This window comes from Rhinatrema bivittatum, chromosome 2 (genome assembly GCF_901001135.1).
Source record: "Rhinatrema bivittatum chromosome 2, aRhiBiv1.1, whole genome shotgun sequence".
Classification (NCBI taxonomy): Eukaryota; Metazoa; Chordata; class Amphibia; order Gymnophiona; family Rhinatrematidae; genus Rhinatrema; species Rhinatrema bivittatum.
The window spans coordinates 41,914,832-41,934,856 of record NC_042616.1 but is presented as its reverse complement, the minus strand read 5'-3'; the positions used below and the strand labels follow the sequence as shown (position 1 = coordinate 41,934,856).

Sequence of the window (20,025 nt, the reverse complement as noted above, 5' to 3'; positions counted from 1 at the left end):
CTGTCCTGAAAATCCAGAGCTGGTTGGCAACCCTATTGGGGGTCATATAATCGCATTTCACCAGCAGAGCGGGTGGGCAATTTACAAAAAAGTCCATTTCTACAAGAAAAACAGTGGGCTTTGAATCCTTCTGCACACTTTTTAATTGTCTGAAAAGAAATGTGCAGCAACTGATGGCAAGAGGCGTGCTCTACAACTTATATGAGATATTTATGATACCCTATTTTAGCTGGTGATCACCTCTCCTCCACCCCACTAATTAACAGAATTCAAAAGTTGCTGGGTGAATAGATAGGTTGTTATGAAACCTCACATTTACTACTCTCACTGTTGCAGAACACTGTACGGTAAAGGCTGCCTGGCCTACCCACAGTGCAATTCAGTTGACCTAACTTGGCCTAACCAGTCCTGAGCTACGGCTTTCTTGGAAGCACAATACAATCAGGAAGCTCTGGCCCTGGGATGATTATCAGGATGTAGACAGGAAGTTACATTCCTTGGTGAGAAGCAATAGCCCATATGCTGGGCCATCCTGAAGGCTATTTGGCTCCTTTCTCCTAAAAAAAATCACATCTAGGTGGGAAGACCACTGTATAGGGCAAGCCCTGGGGACAAAGGCAAATGCAGGCGACAGAGAGATAAAACCTTTGATAAATGTGTTTTGTTTTTAGTTCATTTTTATTTGGATTTTTATATTTTGTTTTAATTTATTTTTATGAAGTCACTGTTGCGGTCTTTTGTTAGATACTGTACATCACTTTGAGCTCACATAAAATGGAAGGAATAAATAGATAAATTAAACTTAGCTATATAAAAAGATGCCTTATTCATAAAACAAAATCTGAACCATCTTACACAGCAGAGGCGAGATAAACAGCAACTCCATCCACAACCCTTCCTCTTGTCTGGCTGGGCTCTCTCTCTCATCCATTCCTACCCACAAGCAAAGCTTCTGTAAACACAGACAGGCAGAAACCTGCTACGATGTGTGTACCCGGATAAAGCTAATTTCTCAGATAAAATCCAGTTTGAAGCTTAGCTTGCTATACCCAAGTCTCTGGGAAACTGGGCTCGGGACCGACTGAGGTTATCGGAGACTCCCTGCTTCATTATTGAGAAAAGACGAGTGAAGACCTCTAGGGATCCAGACCTTGTCCTCACAATATTACATGTGCAAGGGTCTGGTCCCAGGAATTCTCCCAAACAGAATGAGCTCTTCACGCTCTGCGGTTCTCTCGGGGATGTGATTCCTGTGCTTTTCCACTAAGCAGGAATGTTATACCGCTTAACACAGTGGATAAGCTGGGTTACTTTACTATAACTTCAGACAACAGTATGTCACATCCAGCTATGAGATGTGGAACCATTCCTGCTCTGTGCTACAGAATCTGCATTCTCCTATTCTATCAGTCTTTATTACAGTAGCAGTGAACCACCTTGCCCGTAATCCATTGTCCTGTGTCGCAATTATCAATCTCTCATCCGGAGATTTAGGTTTAAGGTCACTGCTCTTGAGCCATTCTTCTGTCGGGTAACTCTATGTATTTCACACTGCATTTGTGCACTTTGCCACTTGTTATTCTGAGTTTACTGGTCCAGCTCTTTAAAAGGTGGATTTTCTTTCTCTTGTTTTACCAAAATCTGTTTCTGCTTTCCCCAGGTGTGCTAGGGGATTCTCATTCATTCCTTCTGTTTTTCTGAATACTTGGTTAAGGATGGGAACTGTTTCTGGCCATTTACTTTTGCACTTCAGCACTTAGTGAGTATTTAGGACTGCTGATGCTGTTAGGTACAGAGGCCAAAAAGGAGAGGAAAGCCACCGACAACGTGAGAAAAGAAAACACCAGCAGAGGTGTGAAAAAGTGTTAACTAAGAAATGAATGGACAGATAATTGATCGATTAGCTAAAAACTTAAGAGAATCAGTTAACTGGGTAATAAGGAAATAAAATTAATAATTTATTGCACAGACAATGAGACATCAAAACAATAATAAACCCTAACACATTTATCAAGGTTATAGTCATGTTTTTGAAAGCATGATTTTGTGGGGAGATTTCAAATTTTTTGGCTAATCAATTATATCTGTTCATTCCTCATTTAATTTTTGACTCTCACCACTGGTGTTGAGGCTGTTAAATATGCTTGGATGACTATCATAGTACCTGCGTTTGTATAATTATCCATTCCTCCTTTAGCTCTTGGATGTACAGTCTCAGCAGACACTGGTTCTTATAGATTAGCTGTTGGGCATGAAGGAGCTTTTTTGTTCTTATATACAATTTGTTGCAACATTTATGGGGGTTAGTCTGTGATTCCAAAGCTGTATGAAAGTGTGGGAATTGCAGGTTTATTAATGGCATGTAACTGTTAAAGCACTTTTCAGTATTAGTTTGCTTCCTGTAGTACACTTTGTTGATCTTTTCTCTCAGTAATCTATACTGATTGTTGAATCTTCTGCTACTCCTAATTATTTATATATATCCTCTTGCTCAAGTTGCTTTGTATTAGTCTTCAGTCAGAGAGATGCTTTCAGTTTTCCTTAGTTTTCCTTCAAGGAAGGTCGCTTTAGCACATATTGTCCAAGTAAAATGTTATCCTGATGTCATCTGAGAAGCACTTCAAGTAGCTGGAGTGGTTCTGCTATGTGATGATCACCGGAACTGTAAATCTTCAAGCCATCTATAAGTAGTAGATGCATTATCATCTGTGGATCATAAGCGTCTCTAGGATTAAGACTACATCCATAGCTCAAGGAGCTGATAAGAGTATTCAATACAGATAAAACAAGAGCAGCGATGGGAATGTCCATGAAATAATCCTTACTAGGTCTTGATGTTGGGAATGACAATTTGTCCATCTTCATAATGCAGATGGAGTACAGTCTGCTGCATTTTCATGCAGAATTTGGTGTACTCAAGCAAACCAAAGTTTATTTTGTATATTTCAAAGTTTGTGATGTCCTGTGAGGATTTTATGGTATTGTGAAAAGCCTGCTTTCCTAATGAGGCATTTTCCACATTTAGTGCATAAGAATTCTCTCTAACTAGTGTGGATTTTCTGGTAATATGTTTTTTTCTTGCTAATAAAACTTTTATTAGATTCAGAACATGAAAATGGTCTCTCATGGGGTATCTTCTCCAAATGGATTTATTTTGCACATACTATAACTGGAATGAACCTCACTCATAAGCCAGGGTATGCTGGATATGATTGCAAACTCTCAAAATTTACTGCTAGCACTCTTCCGAATACTTGGATTGCATCAAACCAGTGTGGATTTTCTGGTGGCTTGTGAGTTTTTTCATTGAAATGAAGCTTTTGCCACACTCAAGACAGGTAAATGGTCTCTCGACTGCATGCACTTTCTGGTGTTTTGTAAGGTTAGTCTTCCAACTGAAGCTTTTCCCACACTCCGAGCATGTGAATGGTTTCTCACCAGAGTGGATTTTCTGGTGGCTGGCGAGGTGTGCCTTTTGACTGAAACTTTTACTACACTCATTACATGTAAATGGTTTCTCACCTGTGTGATTTTTATTGTGATTTATGAGGTGGATCTTCTGACTGAATCCTTTACCACACTCAGTACAAATAAACGGTTTCACTGATGTGTGAATTCTCTGATGGATTCTGAGTTTTGTCTTCAGAATGAAGCTTTTACCACACTCCAAACAAGTAAATGGTTTTTCACCTGTGTGGATTTTCTGGTGGCGAGAGAGATCTGATTTCCTAATGAAGCACTTCCCACATTTTGTACATGAGAATTCTCTCTCACCAGTGTGGATTCTCTGGTGAGATATTAGCATGCCCTTGCTAATAAAATTTTTATGACATTCAGGACATGAAAATGGTCTTTCACAGGTGTGGATTTGCTGGTGCTTTCTTAGGCATGTCTTCTCATTGTAACCTTTTCCACACTCTGCACAGATAAATGGTTTCACTGCAGTGTGGATTCTCTGGTGGATTGTGAGTTTTGTCTTTTGACTGAAACTTTTACCGCATTCCATACAAGTAAATGGTTTCTCTCCGGTGTGGATTTTCTGGTGTTGCGCGAGGTCTGACTTCCTCATAAAGCATTTTCCACATTTAGTGCATGAAAATGGTCTCTCCCCTAGATGAATTTTTTGGTGTCTTCTCAGGTTGCCCTTCAGACTAAAGCTTTTACCACATTCAGAACATATAAAAGATGTCTCTCTTATACAGACTGTCTCATATTCCAGTAGTTCTCTCTTCCGACTAAATGTTTTCCCACATGTAGATGATCTCTCTTCAATATGAGATCTCTCCTGTGATTTCAGAGTTACAGGATCCCTTAGGTAAATCTTACATACATCACATAAGCATTTTTGTTCTGTTATTTGGTTTCTCTGCTCTTCCTCTGTGTGTGTGACATTACTGGCACTTTTCTCACACACAGCAGAATTCTCAGTTAAATTTCTATACTTCTTTTCTGAGATGTAATGATTCTGACAGTTTCTTCCCCAGTCAGAAAATGATGAAGTATCCTCTCCAGTTCTTTCTAATAATATCTTTTTCCCTTTCAGATTCTCACTCGGCTCCCAATAATGTGTCTTTGTATTAATGTTTCTGGAATCTTCATTTCCTAGATAAAAAGTAAACATTGGTTATTATTATGTTTGCCAGAAACACACAATAAGAGATTCCAGAGAAATGAGGGGCGCTGACACAAGTGGAAGTCAAACTCAGCAGGGAATAAAGGATTTTCTGTTAATGGGGGAGAGAATTCCCCAGTGGGGGTTTCCAGACTCTTAGCACAGGACCTGGGACATTAATCATGAGAGGCTGCTAAGTGCTTCCTATTCCCTTACTGAGAGTGGTAGCATATGGAGCTCTATATTGAGCAGAACAAGGTGAAATTTAGACTTACCTGTTAATTTCCTTTTCTTGAGTCCTGCCAGATCAGTCCAGAAGCCAGTGACTGATCTTTCCAGAGATAGATGGAGATGGTGGAAAGGAGAGATGGAAATAAATACTATGTTTTAGTATGTCCTTCTTCATTTCTATGTGGGCTGTCTCCCCATCTATGGATTCATGCTTTTCAAAGGAAAGTAAAAAGCAGTCTTCTCCTGGAGGTGGTCCCTTTTGAGGAATCTTCTCATTGTTTTCTTTTTCCCTAAGTAAAGAATAGGAAAATTGGTTCTTGACTACTAATTTTCGTTCCTGTAATACCACAGATCAGTCCAGACCAGTGGGCCATGCACTCCCACCAGCAGATGGAGACAGAGAACAAAACTTCAAGGCACGGCTACACAACTCTAGTGCCATCTGCAGCTCCTCAGCATTGGTTGATCCCCAAACAAAAAAAACCATTGAAAATAACTTGAAACATCTGTTCACCCCGAACAAGGCGAACATAAAAAAAAACAGGAGGGTTGGATTCCCCTAAGGTTGGAAACCCTACCCCGTCTCAGTTAGTACTGGAATAAAGAGTACTTCCTTCAGAATTCTTCAACACAGTAGCTCCCCTAAAGGACAGCCAATCTTTCGGCAGCCACGTCTGGGCGGGCCTCTGGACTGATCTGTGGTATTACAGGAACGAAAATTAGCAGGTAAGAACCAATTTTCCTTTCCTGGACATACCCAGATCAGTCCAGACCAGTGGGATGACCCAAAGCCACACTACTCTGGGGGGGGATCCCAAAAGACCCACTCGAAGCACTTGCTCCCCAAAATTGGAGTCCTCCGGCACCTTAACATCCAAGCGGTAATGCTTGGAAAAGGTACGCAGAGAGGACCAAACCGCAGCTCTACGTATCTCTTATGGCGAAACCAGCTGACACTCTGCCCAAGAGGCCGCTTGTGCCCGCGTCGAATGCGCTGTCAAGCCGACCGGAACGGAGCGGCCGTGGCAAAATATATGCTGAAACAATGGTCTCCTTCAGCCACCTAGGACCATCAAACAGAACAAATAAATGATCGATTTCCAGAAGGGATTGGTGATCTTCAAATAGCGCAATAGAATCCTGTGCAAAAAAAATCCCCACAGGGGTACTTTCCTTTAGGAGGTGCTGGAAGAGGGCTTCGGGACATGGAGGGAACCAGTCACCTGGCTATCCAACTCCCCGGAATCCAAGGGCTCTACAGCCGGGGACGTCCAACCCCACCCCCCCCCGTTTGCCCTGCTCCACCCAAGGGATGGCCCGCGATCGGAACCTCACACCTCGGGGAGCCCTGCAAAAACTCAGTGCAGAGCTGCAGGACGCACCCACCATCTGCTAGAGGCAGAGATGCAGATGGCACTAGAGTTGTGTAGCCGTGCTTCGAAGTTTTGTTCTCTGCCTCCATCTGCTGGTGGGAGTGCATGGCCCACTGGTCTGGACTGATCTGGGTACATCCAGGAAATTCTTATTAATAGAGGAAATCAAATTGTTATGGAAGTTATACTGCGGTGTTAGCTTTAACAAGTTTACTGACTATTTCCTCTGCTGCAGCATACTATATAGCATAGCTCGAAAAATGATTCTCTGCCTGCATCTGCTAGCAGTGGGGGCATAACCCACTTGTCTGGACTGGTCTGGTAGGACTCAAGGAAAATAAAATTTACAAGTAAGTCTAAATTTCATCTTCCTTTGTCCTGCCAAACCAGACAAGTGGGACCTACCCAAGCAATGACTAGGCCGGGCAAGAGGAACCCATGGCCTCTTTCAGGACTCCAACAGCAAAAGATGCATCTTCTTTGGCCTGAACCTGCAAACCTCCCCAGGTGGAACCAATCTGCACGCTGCCCCCGATAAGATTGAGCCCTTAAGCCTTCCCTAAACTGAAAACCTTTGTCTGCATAGGCCAAGGCGATTGCTTCCTTTATTCACTTTGTAATGGGGGACTAGACGTTGCCGCCCCCCCCCTATGAGAGCCATGAAGAGGAGAAACTATCTCTGTTCAACTTCCAGAAGGAGTTTATGACCTTCAGGTAGCGCAACAGGACCCTATGAACAACCAGAAAATGTAGGTCCTTCTTCAAACCCATGCACTCTGAATCCTTAAATGAAAGCAGGGGAATAAACTGGTTTAGATGAAAAGGCTCGAAAATCCCTTGGGCACAAAGAATGGAACTGGACAGATTGTGCCCTTTTCCTTAGAACACCAAGAAATGATCCTCTCATGAGAACACTTGAAGCTCAAAAATTCTTCTCATTGAACAGACAGCTACCAAAAGCATCATCTTATGAGATAGACCAGTCAAGGATACCTCACTAGTGTAAGCTTGCTGCCTCAAGATCTTAAGGAACTGGACCCTGGAAAAGAAAGCCCCTAACCAGAGCAAATTGGAGTGGTTCATAAGAACATAAGATTTACCATACTGGATCAGACCATAGGTCCATCAAGTCCAGTATCCTGTTTCCAACAGTGGGCAATCCAGGCCACAAGTACCTAGCAGGATCCCAAAATTCGATACATTCCATGCTACTTATCCCAGGGATAATCAGTGGCTTTCTTCAAGTCCCCCTTAATAATGGTTTCTGGACTTTTTTTCTAGGAACTTAGCAAAACCTTTTTAAAATCCAACTATACTAACAGTTTTCACCACATCCTCCAGCAATGAATTCTAGAATTTAATTATGCATTGACCCCCCCATCCTGAACCAGAAGAGGTCTGAGCACCACAGGTGCCTGGCCCAATCTGGAGCCCTAAGGATGACCAGGCCTAGGAGATACTAAATTCTCTGGAGCCCCTTCCCTATCAGAGCTCATGGAGGGGACAAATATTTCAGGCTGTCCAGGAGCCAAGGCAGCGATAGGGCATCGAACCCTCTCGGATCCTTCTCCTTGCAACTGAAAAAAACTCTCAGCCTTGGCATTCCACTGGGTGGCTACCAAATCCTTCCGAGGCAAACCGCCATCTGTCTATTACTTGGGCCAACCCTGATTCTGCTAAGTCCCACTCCCCTGGGTCTAACACATGCTGGCTCAGGAAAATGCAAGAAAAACCTTTGGAGCATGGTATCCCAGGGATGTGGTTTGTCGGGTATATAAATGGGCTTTATATATATCAAAAGAGATTTATTATTTACTGTGAAGACCACCTCTGATCGCCCGGTCTGTGTTTTACCATATACTGCGCAAGCATCTCAGATTGTTTGTATTATCAAATGACATTGGCATTTTGTTCAGAAACAATTTAATTTTCTACAATCACACACCATTGTTTGCCTTTAAAAGAGCTCGCAATTTACAGGAGCAAATCGTTTGTTGGGTCCTGTGTTGTTGATTTGCAAGACAGGCATCACTGCTGTGGTCAATGTAAGGTTTGTCCATTATCTTTATCCTTATGGTCCTTTATACGTCCTGCAACCGATAAATGTTATAAATAATAATCCAGTACTACTTGTTTGTCCTCGCAAGTAGTTTGCATAATACAGTGTCCTTGTAACCTGCTTTATGTTGGCCAGACTATGTGGCCAGTTAAGGGTTGGATAATGGAAATTTGTAGTGCTATATGGTGTAATCGGATGGAAGCTCCTCTGACATCACACTGGTTTGATCAGACCCATGGCATAGAGAACATTGGTTTTTTTGTTTTGCATCAGATAAATAACTTAAGAGGAGTTCATCTTGACTATTCTTTATTGCAGTGTGAGCAGAGATGAATTTTTGAGTTAAACTTATTCATACCTCATGGATTAAACAATCAGGTGGAATAGACCATGTTTCTTTGATTTATACAAATCTGTTTGATTGTTTTGAGTTTGGATGTAGCTGTGTGTGGTTTTAAACATATCAGTTCTATGCGTTTTTTTTAATGTGTGGTTTGTTTTTTTGTATGGTTTCTGATTGGTGAGTTTTGGAGTGTTGTATGAGCTAGAGATTTGATTGATTGATTTGCTGACTGGCTGTTGGTTTGTGTGGAGAGCTGAGACAACATCTTTGTATGGGTTTGTTATCTAAGCTTGTGATTGGTTGGTAGTGCATGAATTCTGATTGGTCAGTTTGGGAGGGGGGGTTGAATGTGCAGGAACAAATCTGATTGGCTGCTTTGAGAACTTTGACTTTAGGATTGCGTTACATGCCAAGTTCACGGCTACGCTTGCCTGGGTGATGCAGCTCGAGTGCGCTTTAATCTTTTCTGAGATGATAAAGTTTCATTTGTGACGGAATCACCTACCTACTGGTATGAAATATTTTCCTCTTTAAAACGTTTTGGTGTATTATCGTTTGATGCGAAGGTGTGTCATTTTTAACTTTGTGTTTTTATTGTAAATTCTAGCCATGAGTTTGCGAGAGCCACACAACGAGAGAGCCGCTGCCTTTTGAGACGGAACCCTTGAAGAAGCCAAGGCATTGGCAAAACTTGTAAGATCTGAGGACTATGGGTAGATTATGCAATTTGTGGATTGGAAAGCTCTTCTCTGCACGTTTGCCAAACCTTTGAGAGGAGCACCAGTATTGTGCAGCACCCTTGAACATATTATAGGCTTTATTATCTGCAAACTTGTCTGACATCAGCTGGAACAATGTGAGATCCATTTTCTTTGAGGGGGGGGGGGATTTGGACTGATAGTTTTTCATTCTTTTCCCTGAGCTCCTTTGTTTGTTTGTGAGCCTTTGTTTTGTGTTTGTATGTTTTATGTTGTTGTGTGGGCCCTGGTTTGTTGTTTTGGGTAGGTTGATCAGGATATTTTTGTGATAAGAGGTGCTTTTGGGAAATACTTATGATTGGTTGAAATTTGGAAAAATAAAGTGTTCCAATTAATAATGAAACTGTTACAAAGGTCTGTGAGGTGTTTGAAATATTTTTTTTGCATTTATCTGCTTTTTTTATGGCTCGGGAAATCCGCTTGGGCATTGATAATGCCTGCAATGGGCCTCACTGACAGATCCTTGTTACCAGAAGCTTTTCCTCCCTTGACCCCGGAAGGTTCTTAGTGTCTGTTCGCCTACCCCACCCTCTGTGGCTTCACTGACAGTACTCTGATCACTGTCCCCACTACCACCAAGCAAGACCTGGCCAGAGCCAGTCCGACAGCTCTACCTCTACGTGATTTATCGACCAGGATGCCTCCCTTGGAGACCAAAAGCCACCTATCCCAGGCAAGGGACTCCCCAGCCTAATAGGCTCACATCAGTGGTAAAGGTGCCCTCACTCCATGGGTTCCAATCTACTCCCTTCTGAAGGTTAACCTTGGAAGGACACCACGTCAGACCCATCCTGATCAATCCCAGAACAGACAGGGTCACCGCACAGTCATGCCCCTGAGGAGAATACCTTTTTTTTTTTTTTTTAATTTATTTAACAGTTTTTTATACCGACCTTCATAGTAAATAACCATATCGGATCGGTTTACAGTTTAACAAAGGGAAAACTAGAGTAATAATTCAAGTAAACGAAAGATAACAATAGGTAGGAATAAGTCAAAGTTACAATCAACAGGGGGAGAGAACTTGGAAGCTTACAACAAGCTGGAAAGAAGAAAGGCCGGTAAAGTGTTGTTACCATAGAATGAACAAATTAAAAAAAAAAAAAAAAAAACTTAAACAGTGCTATAACCTGAATGTCTCAGAGTCCATTTTATACGAGAAGACAGAGTGCCAGACCGGGGAGGAATGAATGCCAACTAGTAATTGACTGGTGGTTCAGGGAAGGCTTGACAGCAGGGCTTCTCTGAAACAGGAGCCTATGGGCTCTTGCCCAGAGTACCAAGTATATGGCCAAAGGGATCGAACCCTGCAAACGGGTCTGAACTCTGGGAGACCTGAGAGACAACAGTTCCCTTACATGCGTTTGACGTTTGAGAATCTCCTAGAATCCATGCACGCCCTCCTGCTTCTGTGAAAAGAGAGCTCTTGGCCCAATTCACCCACTGACCAGCTAAGCCAGTCCTCCAGCTAAGAACGATTCAAAATCCTTTGGACCCAAGAAAGGCCTGCTGTCACTACTCTCATTTTGGAGAAAGTCCCTGGACATAAGCCGCTGACCCAGCACTGAGAACCGAGACACTCCTCTCTGTTTAAGAACGTGGACGTCCCCTTCAGACAAGCGCAAAGAAGTTAGGAGCTCTCCTTATCTTAGTGCCACAATCACATACTGCAGGGCTTCCATAGGAAAATGGGAACTTGAAGAGCTCCGTTGACCTGCCTTAAATCCAAAACTGGCCATAAAGAATTTCTTCTCCTCGGGATCTTCAAAGTAAATGGAATATTGGCCTTTCCCGACTTCAGCCCTGGGAAGAAGGAACACTGCTTCCAGCTTTTACAAAGGTTCCACGGTCGCCTGAACAGTGACCCTCTCTACAGCTGATCCGCCACAGGACAAGATAAAGGTTTCTGAAATTAGGGCAGCAAATTCAAAGGCAAAACCAAGGCAAAATGATTTGCTCCTTGGAAATGGGAGTCCCTGCCTCATGAAACAGGCGTCAACAAGAGCCCACTGGAGGCATCAAGAAGTGCACCCCCTAGTCATCATCGGGAGACCGTGGGCGTCCATGCGCTTCCTTCTCAAGTTCTCCATCTACCAACACAAGATGGTCTGGCAACCTATTCCTTGCCCCTTATCCAGCCTCCCTGGCTTCTACTGCCTGGCAGCCCTAAAACAACTGTGAGACCGAGAACCTTGCGAGATGCCTTGACTTTCCCCTAAGAAGGCCTACGGTATTTGAGCTCAGCAAAATCCTTCACCAGCTTTCCAACTTCTCTCCAAACGAAAAAGTTGACTGCTACCTGTTTAGAGGAGATTAGGATCCGGTAATCTGGCATATCCACTAGAAAGTTAAATTCTGGACTACAACCGGATCTGAATGGCACTGCTGAAACCAATGTAAAGAGCTCTGGTTACACAGCCTTCAGAAATGGCAGCCTGTAGAGAAAGGCAAGCAATTTCAAATGACTACTTCGAAAGGGCCTCAGACTTCTTAGACTGAGGCTCCTTCGGTGTTTGGTAGTTCTGTGGGTCAGCACACTAGGGCATCCAGGCCAAACCGTCTCTCTCCGTTTGTTGCAACGAGTAGGCCGACCCATTGACTTATCAAGCTTCAGGGACAAATCTGGAGTCTCCCACTCCGCCGATAACTTATCCTAAATAGCCGAGTGAATATGCAAAGTTTAAGGGATTTCTTCATTTCTTTCAGTATTGGATTCTGCTTAGAATGTGGCCCCTTAACCTGAGCCCATTTCTCCCGCCTCAGAAGACTCCCCGAGTTCCTTGCCTCTTTCCACGAGAAGGCTGGGGAAACTGGGCCCAACCTGATACTTTACTGAAGATGATCTGGGCTCCTTCTTTCATCTGGGCTTCTTTTGGAGCTGGCCCCTGCCCTAAAAGGGATCCATGGGGGGTAGAAAGGGACTAATATCAGATTCCCTTCCTCCTCCTTCAACTTCACAGCCTGCAGCAGCTGCAGGCCTCAACTGAGCACAAGGATTAGTATGGGAAACCTCTTGCACCCGAGGAGTGCCAGGGGATGGCTGGTTCCAGGGTCCCTTCTCTGGGGGAGAGAATGGCTGCCTATCCCCCTCCAAGGCTTCAGTGAGTCCAACGGCATCCCCTCGTCCCTTGCTAAATCTCTGGCCTCCGGAGCGTTTCCTCAGTCTGAGTCAGAAGAAGAATGCTCCCTGGTTAAATGTGGCGCTGCTCGCTTGGGCCTCTTGCACTTTTGGTGGACCACTGAGCAGGAGGATCTGCCAGGCCAGGGCTCTGCCATGCTGAAGCGGCCTCGGACGACTTCTTTCCACCTTACGTGTAGGGCCGCTTCCACCAGACAGAATCACCACTGCGGGCCTGGAGGAACCCCACCGCAAAACACAGCCCGACAGCCAGAGCACAGTTCCACACTGTCGCTTCAATCTTTTTTTTATTTATTTATTTGTTTGTTTGTTTGTTTCTTTCTTTCTTTCTTTCTTTATTTATTTATTTAAAATAACTTTACGCTGGAAGCACAACCCGAGGGCCCAGGGATTAAGACAGTCAACAAAGATGGGGAAAAAACCCCCCCAAAACGACTGCCCTTTGGGATGCTCCCACCATTGAAGAAACTCCTAGCTTCATGAAGTTGGTTCCCTGAGGGAGAAAGGGCAGCCAAAAAGGCCATCTCTCCAGAAGCCTAATTCCTGCTGCACCAAGCCAGTGACCGCTATCGTCCTTAGTGCGTCCTTGACATCGGACGCTTAGGAGACACGCTGGGCGCCCAGCGGCTGATCTGCCCTAAGCTCCCTCCCCACCAAGGCCTGGCCCGATGGGCAAATCACTCCTTCCCTTATTGCCGATTGGTCCATTCACTGTGACATATCAGTGAAAGGACCAATCACCTTTCAGAAGGCTGTCCTGAAAGGTGATTGGTCCTTTCCACTGACAAATGTCAGTGGAAAGGACCAATCGGGAACAGCCCTGCCAGAGGAGGGTCTCGGGAGGGATGGGATTTGCAGTCTGGCAAGGGAGGTTTTCTCCTAAGGACCTCCGATTCCCGAATTCAGGTACTGGAGCCCCAGGTCCAACCTGGACTGCTTGGGCCAACGGAGCAGACCTTGGAGGTGGTAAGACCTTTTTTTTTTTTTACCTTACTCCTTTTCGTTCCTCCGATTTAATATTGCCATGATATTAAGTCAGAGGAAGTACAGAAAAGCAGTATTTTCTGCTTTTCTGCACACTTTTTGGACCCTTCTAAAATTAATGCCTGCTCGGGGCAGGCGTTAATTTTGGAGAGTAAAAATGTGCTCGTTGGGCACACATTTTTTTTTTTTTTTACATCAGGGGAAATAGCTAATAGCGCTCATCGACATGAATTTACATGTGATGAGCGTTATTAGTTACACACGCGTTTTGGACACGTTAACCCCCGTTTGCATGGGCGGTTATGGACGCACAATCGCATGTTGAGCCGTGCGCTGCGGCCAGCACAAGGTACTGTGTCGGCCTGTATATAGGGTAGTCAGCTTGAAAGTTGTTTTCTGTCTTCATCTGCTGGTAAGGGGGGGCAGAACCTACATGTCTAGAATGGTTTGGCAGGACGATATTATTATTGCTTTCTAACAAGTCACATTATGTCCTTCAGGAAGTCTTAGAGGTTTGGATGACTGGGTTTGGGAAAGGGACATCCTGTGTGACTGACACCTGTAACAGAAACCCTGAGAGTGATTAACAAGCTCTCCAGAGGAGCTTGTGCAGGGGTCTCTGCAGTTCCCAGCTGCTCCTTCCACTCTTCCTCTCAGCAGTTTTACCCCGGTCCCTCTTATTTCTGCACTCACCTGAGCAGCTGCTTCTCCCAGTTTCTCTTTTCTCTGATCCCGGCTCATCCCTGATGTATGGCTCTTCCCCTCGTTCAATGTGGGATATAATATCAGGGGTGACAGTCGGAGAGCCTGTTCCTGGGGTAAGAACGCTGCATTAGATTTCCCATAATCACTCTGCTGTGATTCATCGAAATTCAGGACTTTAAAACATTTCCAGCATGAAGAATTTCACTAACTTCCGTTAAGAAAAGTAGTCACACCCTCAGCCAAACAGAAAGTGCCAGGTCCTGCATGTCGCAGAAAAGCCTTAAAACCCCTTTTACTCCTCCTTTTAGTTTGATTCCCACTATGAATAATGCAATACATTATCAGCCTCATTTCAATATGCACGAGCCTCATTGTCCCTTGCACAGCCTGCGAGTCCCCTTCATGACACCCAGAACATCTGGAGCAGGGCAGAGGAAACCCACTGAGCATGCTCAGACCGATGTCCGCAGCAGAAGAAGGGCGGGAAGCCAAGAAAAACGTTATTCTACCTCCCTCTCCATATGAGACACTCTCCAGTCGCTCACATGCCCCAACTCCCGAGGAATCAAAGAGAAAACCAAAACAAACAGAAAGCGAGGCCTTCTGATTTTATAAAGAAAAGACTGGCAATACCATCTACTCAATTTGAAGAGGACACGATGGATACATTTGGGACCAGAGACACACGATGATGCTAAAACTCTGTACAAAATGCCATAAGTGAGATAACATTCGGCCAAGCACAAATGAGTAGTAAGTTACTAACCCCCCCTCCATCTCCCCGGAGCAGAATGCCATCACTCAGTATCTCCCCCATTCTAGGTGCGCTTCCATGCACACCCCAACCAGCGTCCGCCCCGATCTACTGCTCTGGTCACCCAACCAGCGAAACCGATCCGATCTGTCTGACACGGTCTCCCTCTGGTGAACCCAAGCTGCCTCAGATCCTGGCACCCGCTGACTTCTAGATACTTGTGCTGTCCTTTCCCCTTTACCCAGCACGGAGGTCACGCTAACTGATCTGGCGCTACCAACCTCCACCCTGTTTCTAATTTCATTAAGGGAAACGTCTGCCCCTCTTTTTTTTTTACTTCATTTTTATTCAGAATTATTTCAATGCTCCAAAAGCACTCGTCTCCAAAGACCGATCAGAGAAATGCATCAGTAGAGCTCTCAGAACTAAAGATAGACCCATCCAGCCCCAAAACGTCACCCACATTCAGTTTTGCTTGGTCTATTTTATTTTTGTCTTTTTTTGCTTTCTCTGCTCTCCTCTCTAACCTCTCTTTCCTCTCCCTCCAGCCTCCCTCCCCGTCCTCCAACATCTTTCCCCTTTGCTTTCTTCTCTCCAACCTCCATCCCCTCCTCTCTGTGAAGCAAAGGTGTCTTCGCTTTTGTCTGGGCTGGCGCCAGCTCCTCTCGGGCCTGGGTCCTGATGCATGACGGTTCTTCTTAGGTCCCTGATCTTGCCCAGATACAAGGTGCTGGGCACTGAACATGAGTTGCCCAGGCACCCTGGATTTTCCTGCCTATTTTTCTTATCCATCTACTTGGAAGTTAATCCCTAAAGTGTAACAAACCTACTGAGAGAGACACGTTTTATCGGGCTCTCAGCAACAATTTTGAATGTCTCGGCTGACTTTTTTTTTTTTTTAATCCAGTTAACAGGTGTTGTCATCCAGGGGTGTAGGGTGACTGCCGAAGTTGGTGAAAATTTGTCTCAGTGATGCTGTAAGCCGTTGGGATTGCGCTATGAGTGTACCACAACCTGAAGGTGGGAGGGTTAGAGTTGGAGTGGGGGGAGAACTGAGGGCATTATTTGCACAATCTGCTGAACCAGGGAAGGGCATGGGGGGGGGAGAGAGACAGAAAGGGAGAGAAGACCGCCCAGCAGACCCCTACCAGATTTATTTTTAAACGTGCTCTTGGAGGGATTTGAAGGGTGCTTGGCCCAGCAGAGCCCAATCTTGACCAGTGGGCTGGGGGGGGGGATTGGGGAATCGAGTTGCTGGCCCATGCATCACATTTATTTTTCCTTTTCCACTGTTACCACTTAACCAGCCATATTCTTTTGAATAAAACTGGATATACGCGTGTAACCCTTTAAAACCCATCCTGCGCGCGCCGAGCCTATTGTGCATAAGCTCGGCGACGCACGCAAGCCCCGGGACACGCATATGTCCCGGGGCTTGAAAAAATGGGCGGGGAGGGGCGTGGGCATGGCCAGAGGCCTCGCCACTGCCACTGGGCCCGGGGATCGCGTGCCGGCACTCGGCAGGTGCGCACAACCTACGCCTGCCCAGAGGCAGGCGTAAATACTAAAACAAAGGTGGGGGGGGTTTAGATAGGGGAAGGTGGGGGGGGGGGGGCGAAAGGAAAGTTCCCTCCGAAGCCCCTCTGATTTCGGAGCGGCCTCGGAGGGAACAGGGAAAGCCATCGAGGCTCCCCTAGGGCTCAGCGTGCGCAAGGTGAACAAGAGTGTACCCCCTTGCGCGCGCCGACCCTGGATTTCATAACCTGCGTGCGGCTGCACGCGCATGTTATAAAATTGGGCGTAGATTTGTGCGCGCCAGGTTGAATGCACAAATCTACGCCCGCGCATAGGTTACAAAATCTGGCCCACTGTATTTATACAGATATACAAAAATTATTTTACACTTCCCAAGGTTATATTCAAACCATTAATCCCCTTGATTGCCATGTGCAACATCCATTCTACCCTTACTATAACCCACAAGATGCAGCCACATGTAAAATCCCCTCTATTCAGCCCCCAACTTAGCCAAATGTGTCATTCATTTTACCCCCACTATAACTACAGACTCCAGTTCCTGTGAAAGCTAAGGTGTAGATTCTGTGGTAAGTTTTGTAGAAAAATGACTGACATTTTATGGGAATTTTTAGTACATTTCATAAATTGTCATAGAATTGCTTATTTAATAATATAAAATTTCTCTATAAAATAGAATTGCCTGGAATTTTTTTTTTACTTTTTGAGTTTTCTTGGCTGAAGGGAAAGGGATCTTATTGATCAGTCAAGGGAAGGGGAATGTGATGTGGATGGGCCAGGGGAGGTAAGGAGGAAAGATGAGAGATGAAGGGAGGATGGAGAAAGAGAGGTTAGCAGATGGAGGATGAGAGAGAATGGAAATGGGGTAAGAGAACGAGGGAGGAATAGGGATATGGAACTCACTACCAACCGAAATAAGAACGCAACCAAACATCAAACCCTTCAAAAAAGATTTGAAAACCTGGCTTTTCACCAGAGCCTACTCAAACTCACTCAATCTACTACACAACCAAACACCATGAAGATTTCTCCATCTCTCGATCAACAAAAATGCACCATGAAGAATTCTTCATCTCTCAACAAACAAAAACAACGTCCACCTTTTGAATATCTAAGACACTGAGAAACTTAACCTCATATCGTAAATCTAGCAACCTATTATGTATTTCTGGAACCCTGAAACCCTGCTGTTACAGACCTAACTGTATCACCCACCCAAGTGATATACCCACCCTTCCACCTTAATTATCAACCCCATCCTATGCCTTTATTAGAACACACTGTATGTGATAATTAACCCACAAATCCCAAGACAATAAGCTATGATGATTATATAACCTTTGTTTTTTTCACGATTACTGTAAACCGTTCTGATGGCGAAACCGAATGACAGTATACAAAACACTTTGAATAAATAAATAAATAAAATGATGGGGAAAAGGTAGGGAGAGAAGATCAGGAATGGAAGATAGGGAGGCCGTTGGAGGAGATAGGGAAGAAAGAGAATGAATCTTCCAAGCTGTATAGATCACCTCACCACACACAGACCCAGAATCAATACCCTCTTTCTCACCCACAAACATCCCACTCCAGGGCCAGTTTCCCGCATCACACAACCACGAAGTTTCAGTGCAGACCCTGCACCTCCACCATATCCCCTTTCTCAACCCTCCATAACAAACTCCTCTCAGTCTTCCACTCATTGGCACTATTCCTAGTCCACACCCTTCCTCCCGCTCCCTCGATACTCCCTCTCAATGTTTCAGCTAACGGAAAAAAAGTGATAATTACAGAATTCACTTTCTCACCAAATCACATCAGAAAACCCTCATAGTCAGAAATACATTTTTCCTAATAGTCCTGGGCAAGAAATAAAATGGAAAATTATCCCTTACCCAGTGAAGTCAGGATCTGATAATTCTCCTTCATCACATCTTTGTAAAGCCCCTTCTGCCATTCATTTAAATCCTTCCACTCCTCCTGGGAGAAATAGACGGCGATGTCCTCAAAGGTTACTGAAACCTGAAACACAAACCCTCCCACATTCAGCATCTTCTGCATCGCGTTCAACAGGCTCAGCAGGGTAGAGGGAGGGCGTTCTGGGTGTGTATAATTCACAAACCCATAACAGAGTCCCAGAGCAGGATTATAGTAACTGGAAACCAGTTAGACACAGAAGCTGGGCCATAAAATCTCACTTTGCGGGCCTCCTGATACTCAGAAAGGTCCCAAAGTGCCTTTTCCCTGCCCCAGATATGCTCAGAATCCTATTAAAGTCAGGACTGATTCTGCAGTGTCCCAGGCTTGAAAGATGCAGCAGTGTTTATATAATGAGGCTATAAAGTAGGAGACAATCTCCTACCTGAGCATAAGCTCCTCCAGGCATTTTCCCCCTCTGCTTTTGTTGCTTTCAGGATTAGAAATGAATTAAGGGCTCTTTCTCTGGATGGGGAAGAGCTGAGTGTTTGCTTCTTGCAGTACAACTCTGGAGCTGTTACAGGCACAGGAGGAGGGGGAGAGAAGTTGAGATCTGGGCTGCAGGTTTCTGGTTTTCAGCTGTCAATCTGCAAAGTAAAGGATGAAAGAAGAAAAATCTCTTTTTGTCTCTCTGTCCATCTCCAGCACTGAACAGCTCCTCTTCCAACTGGGCGCTGAGTGATGACATCACACGGGAGGCTGGAACTTTACACTGAGGGCTCAGGCTGATGACATCACACAGGGAGTAGCTAGAGCTTTGCATTTTCTGCTGTCAACTGCAGGAGGGAGACTGATCTGGCTCCTTATGAATATTTATTGGCGCGTGCTTATATTTGTAGTTTTAAAGAAAGTTTTGTGTTGGTCCATTTTCTCTGAAATCGGCAGAGGGTGTCGGGGTGCTGCTCCCTCTCAGACTGATGGAGTTCAGGAATGGCCAAATTTTCCATGGACCGAACCCGGGCACCTCTCCAAACTTGAGGACTAAGTGAAGCGGGGATCAGCTACTATGAGCTGTCTATCCACAGTCCTCTCACCACTTTCCTTTCTATTCATTATTTCAACCATCATTATAAACACCTCAACCATATTGTCTCTTGTTCCTCTCTAACACATATACACAGCCACCAGCACTCAATCTCCTTCTCAAACACCCATACAGGTTCCCAAACTTACAGACTCCTCTCCCATACACTCATATACATTTAGTATATTTCTCTCTCACACTGGCTTTTCTCTCCCTCTTCCTTCCAAATCTCCTCACCATAAACTTCACAAGGTTGGATGATAGATTTCAAAGAAAATGTATATTGCTTTTGTTAACTTTTATTTCTGTGCATTCAAGTGGATTAACCTGGCAATCCACTTGCTTTATCCCAGATTTCAAGGAGACAGTATTGGAGGATAAGGGAAGGGGAGAAGCAAAAGTTATAGTGTGCCCAACACCAATCATCCAAATGACAGGGCAGTTGGAATTTAAAAAAAAACAAACTGTACTCAGATAATGAATTGGAAAATAAGACACTTTTACCTTTCCCCTTTTTCCCCCATATCATA

The 20,025-nt window shown here is 44.6% G+C and overlaps 1 protein-coding gene across 1 annotated transcript; it reads right to left on the bottom strand.

Annotated features, from left to right (window-relative positions):
- Positions 1-671: 671 nt before the first annotated feature.
- LOC115085927 (gastrula zinc finger protein XlCGF26.1-like) lies at positions 672-19,131 on the bottom strand. The gene is made up of 4 exons (XM_029592471.1): positions 18,857-19,131; positions 18,390-18,516; positions 14,193-14,312; positions 672-4,602 (listed from the first exon to the last, which is right to left on the bottom strand). The coding sequence occupies exons 1-4, from the start codon at positions 18,878-18,880 to the stop codon at positions 3,236-3,238; spliced, it is 1,638 nt and encodes a 545-aa protein (XP_029448331.1). The 5' UTR covers positions 18,881-19,131; the 3' UTR covers positions 672-3,235.
- Between the last annotated feature and the right edge of the window lie 894 nt (positions 19,132-20,025).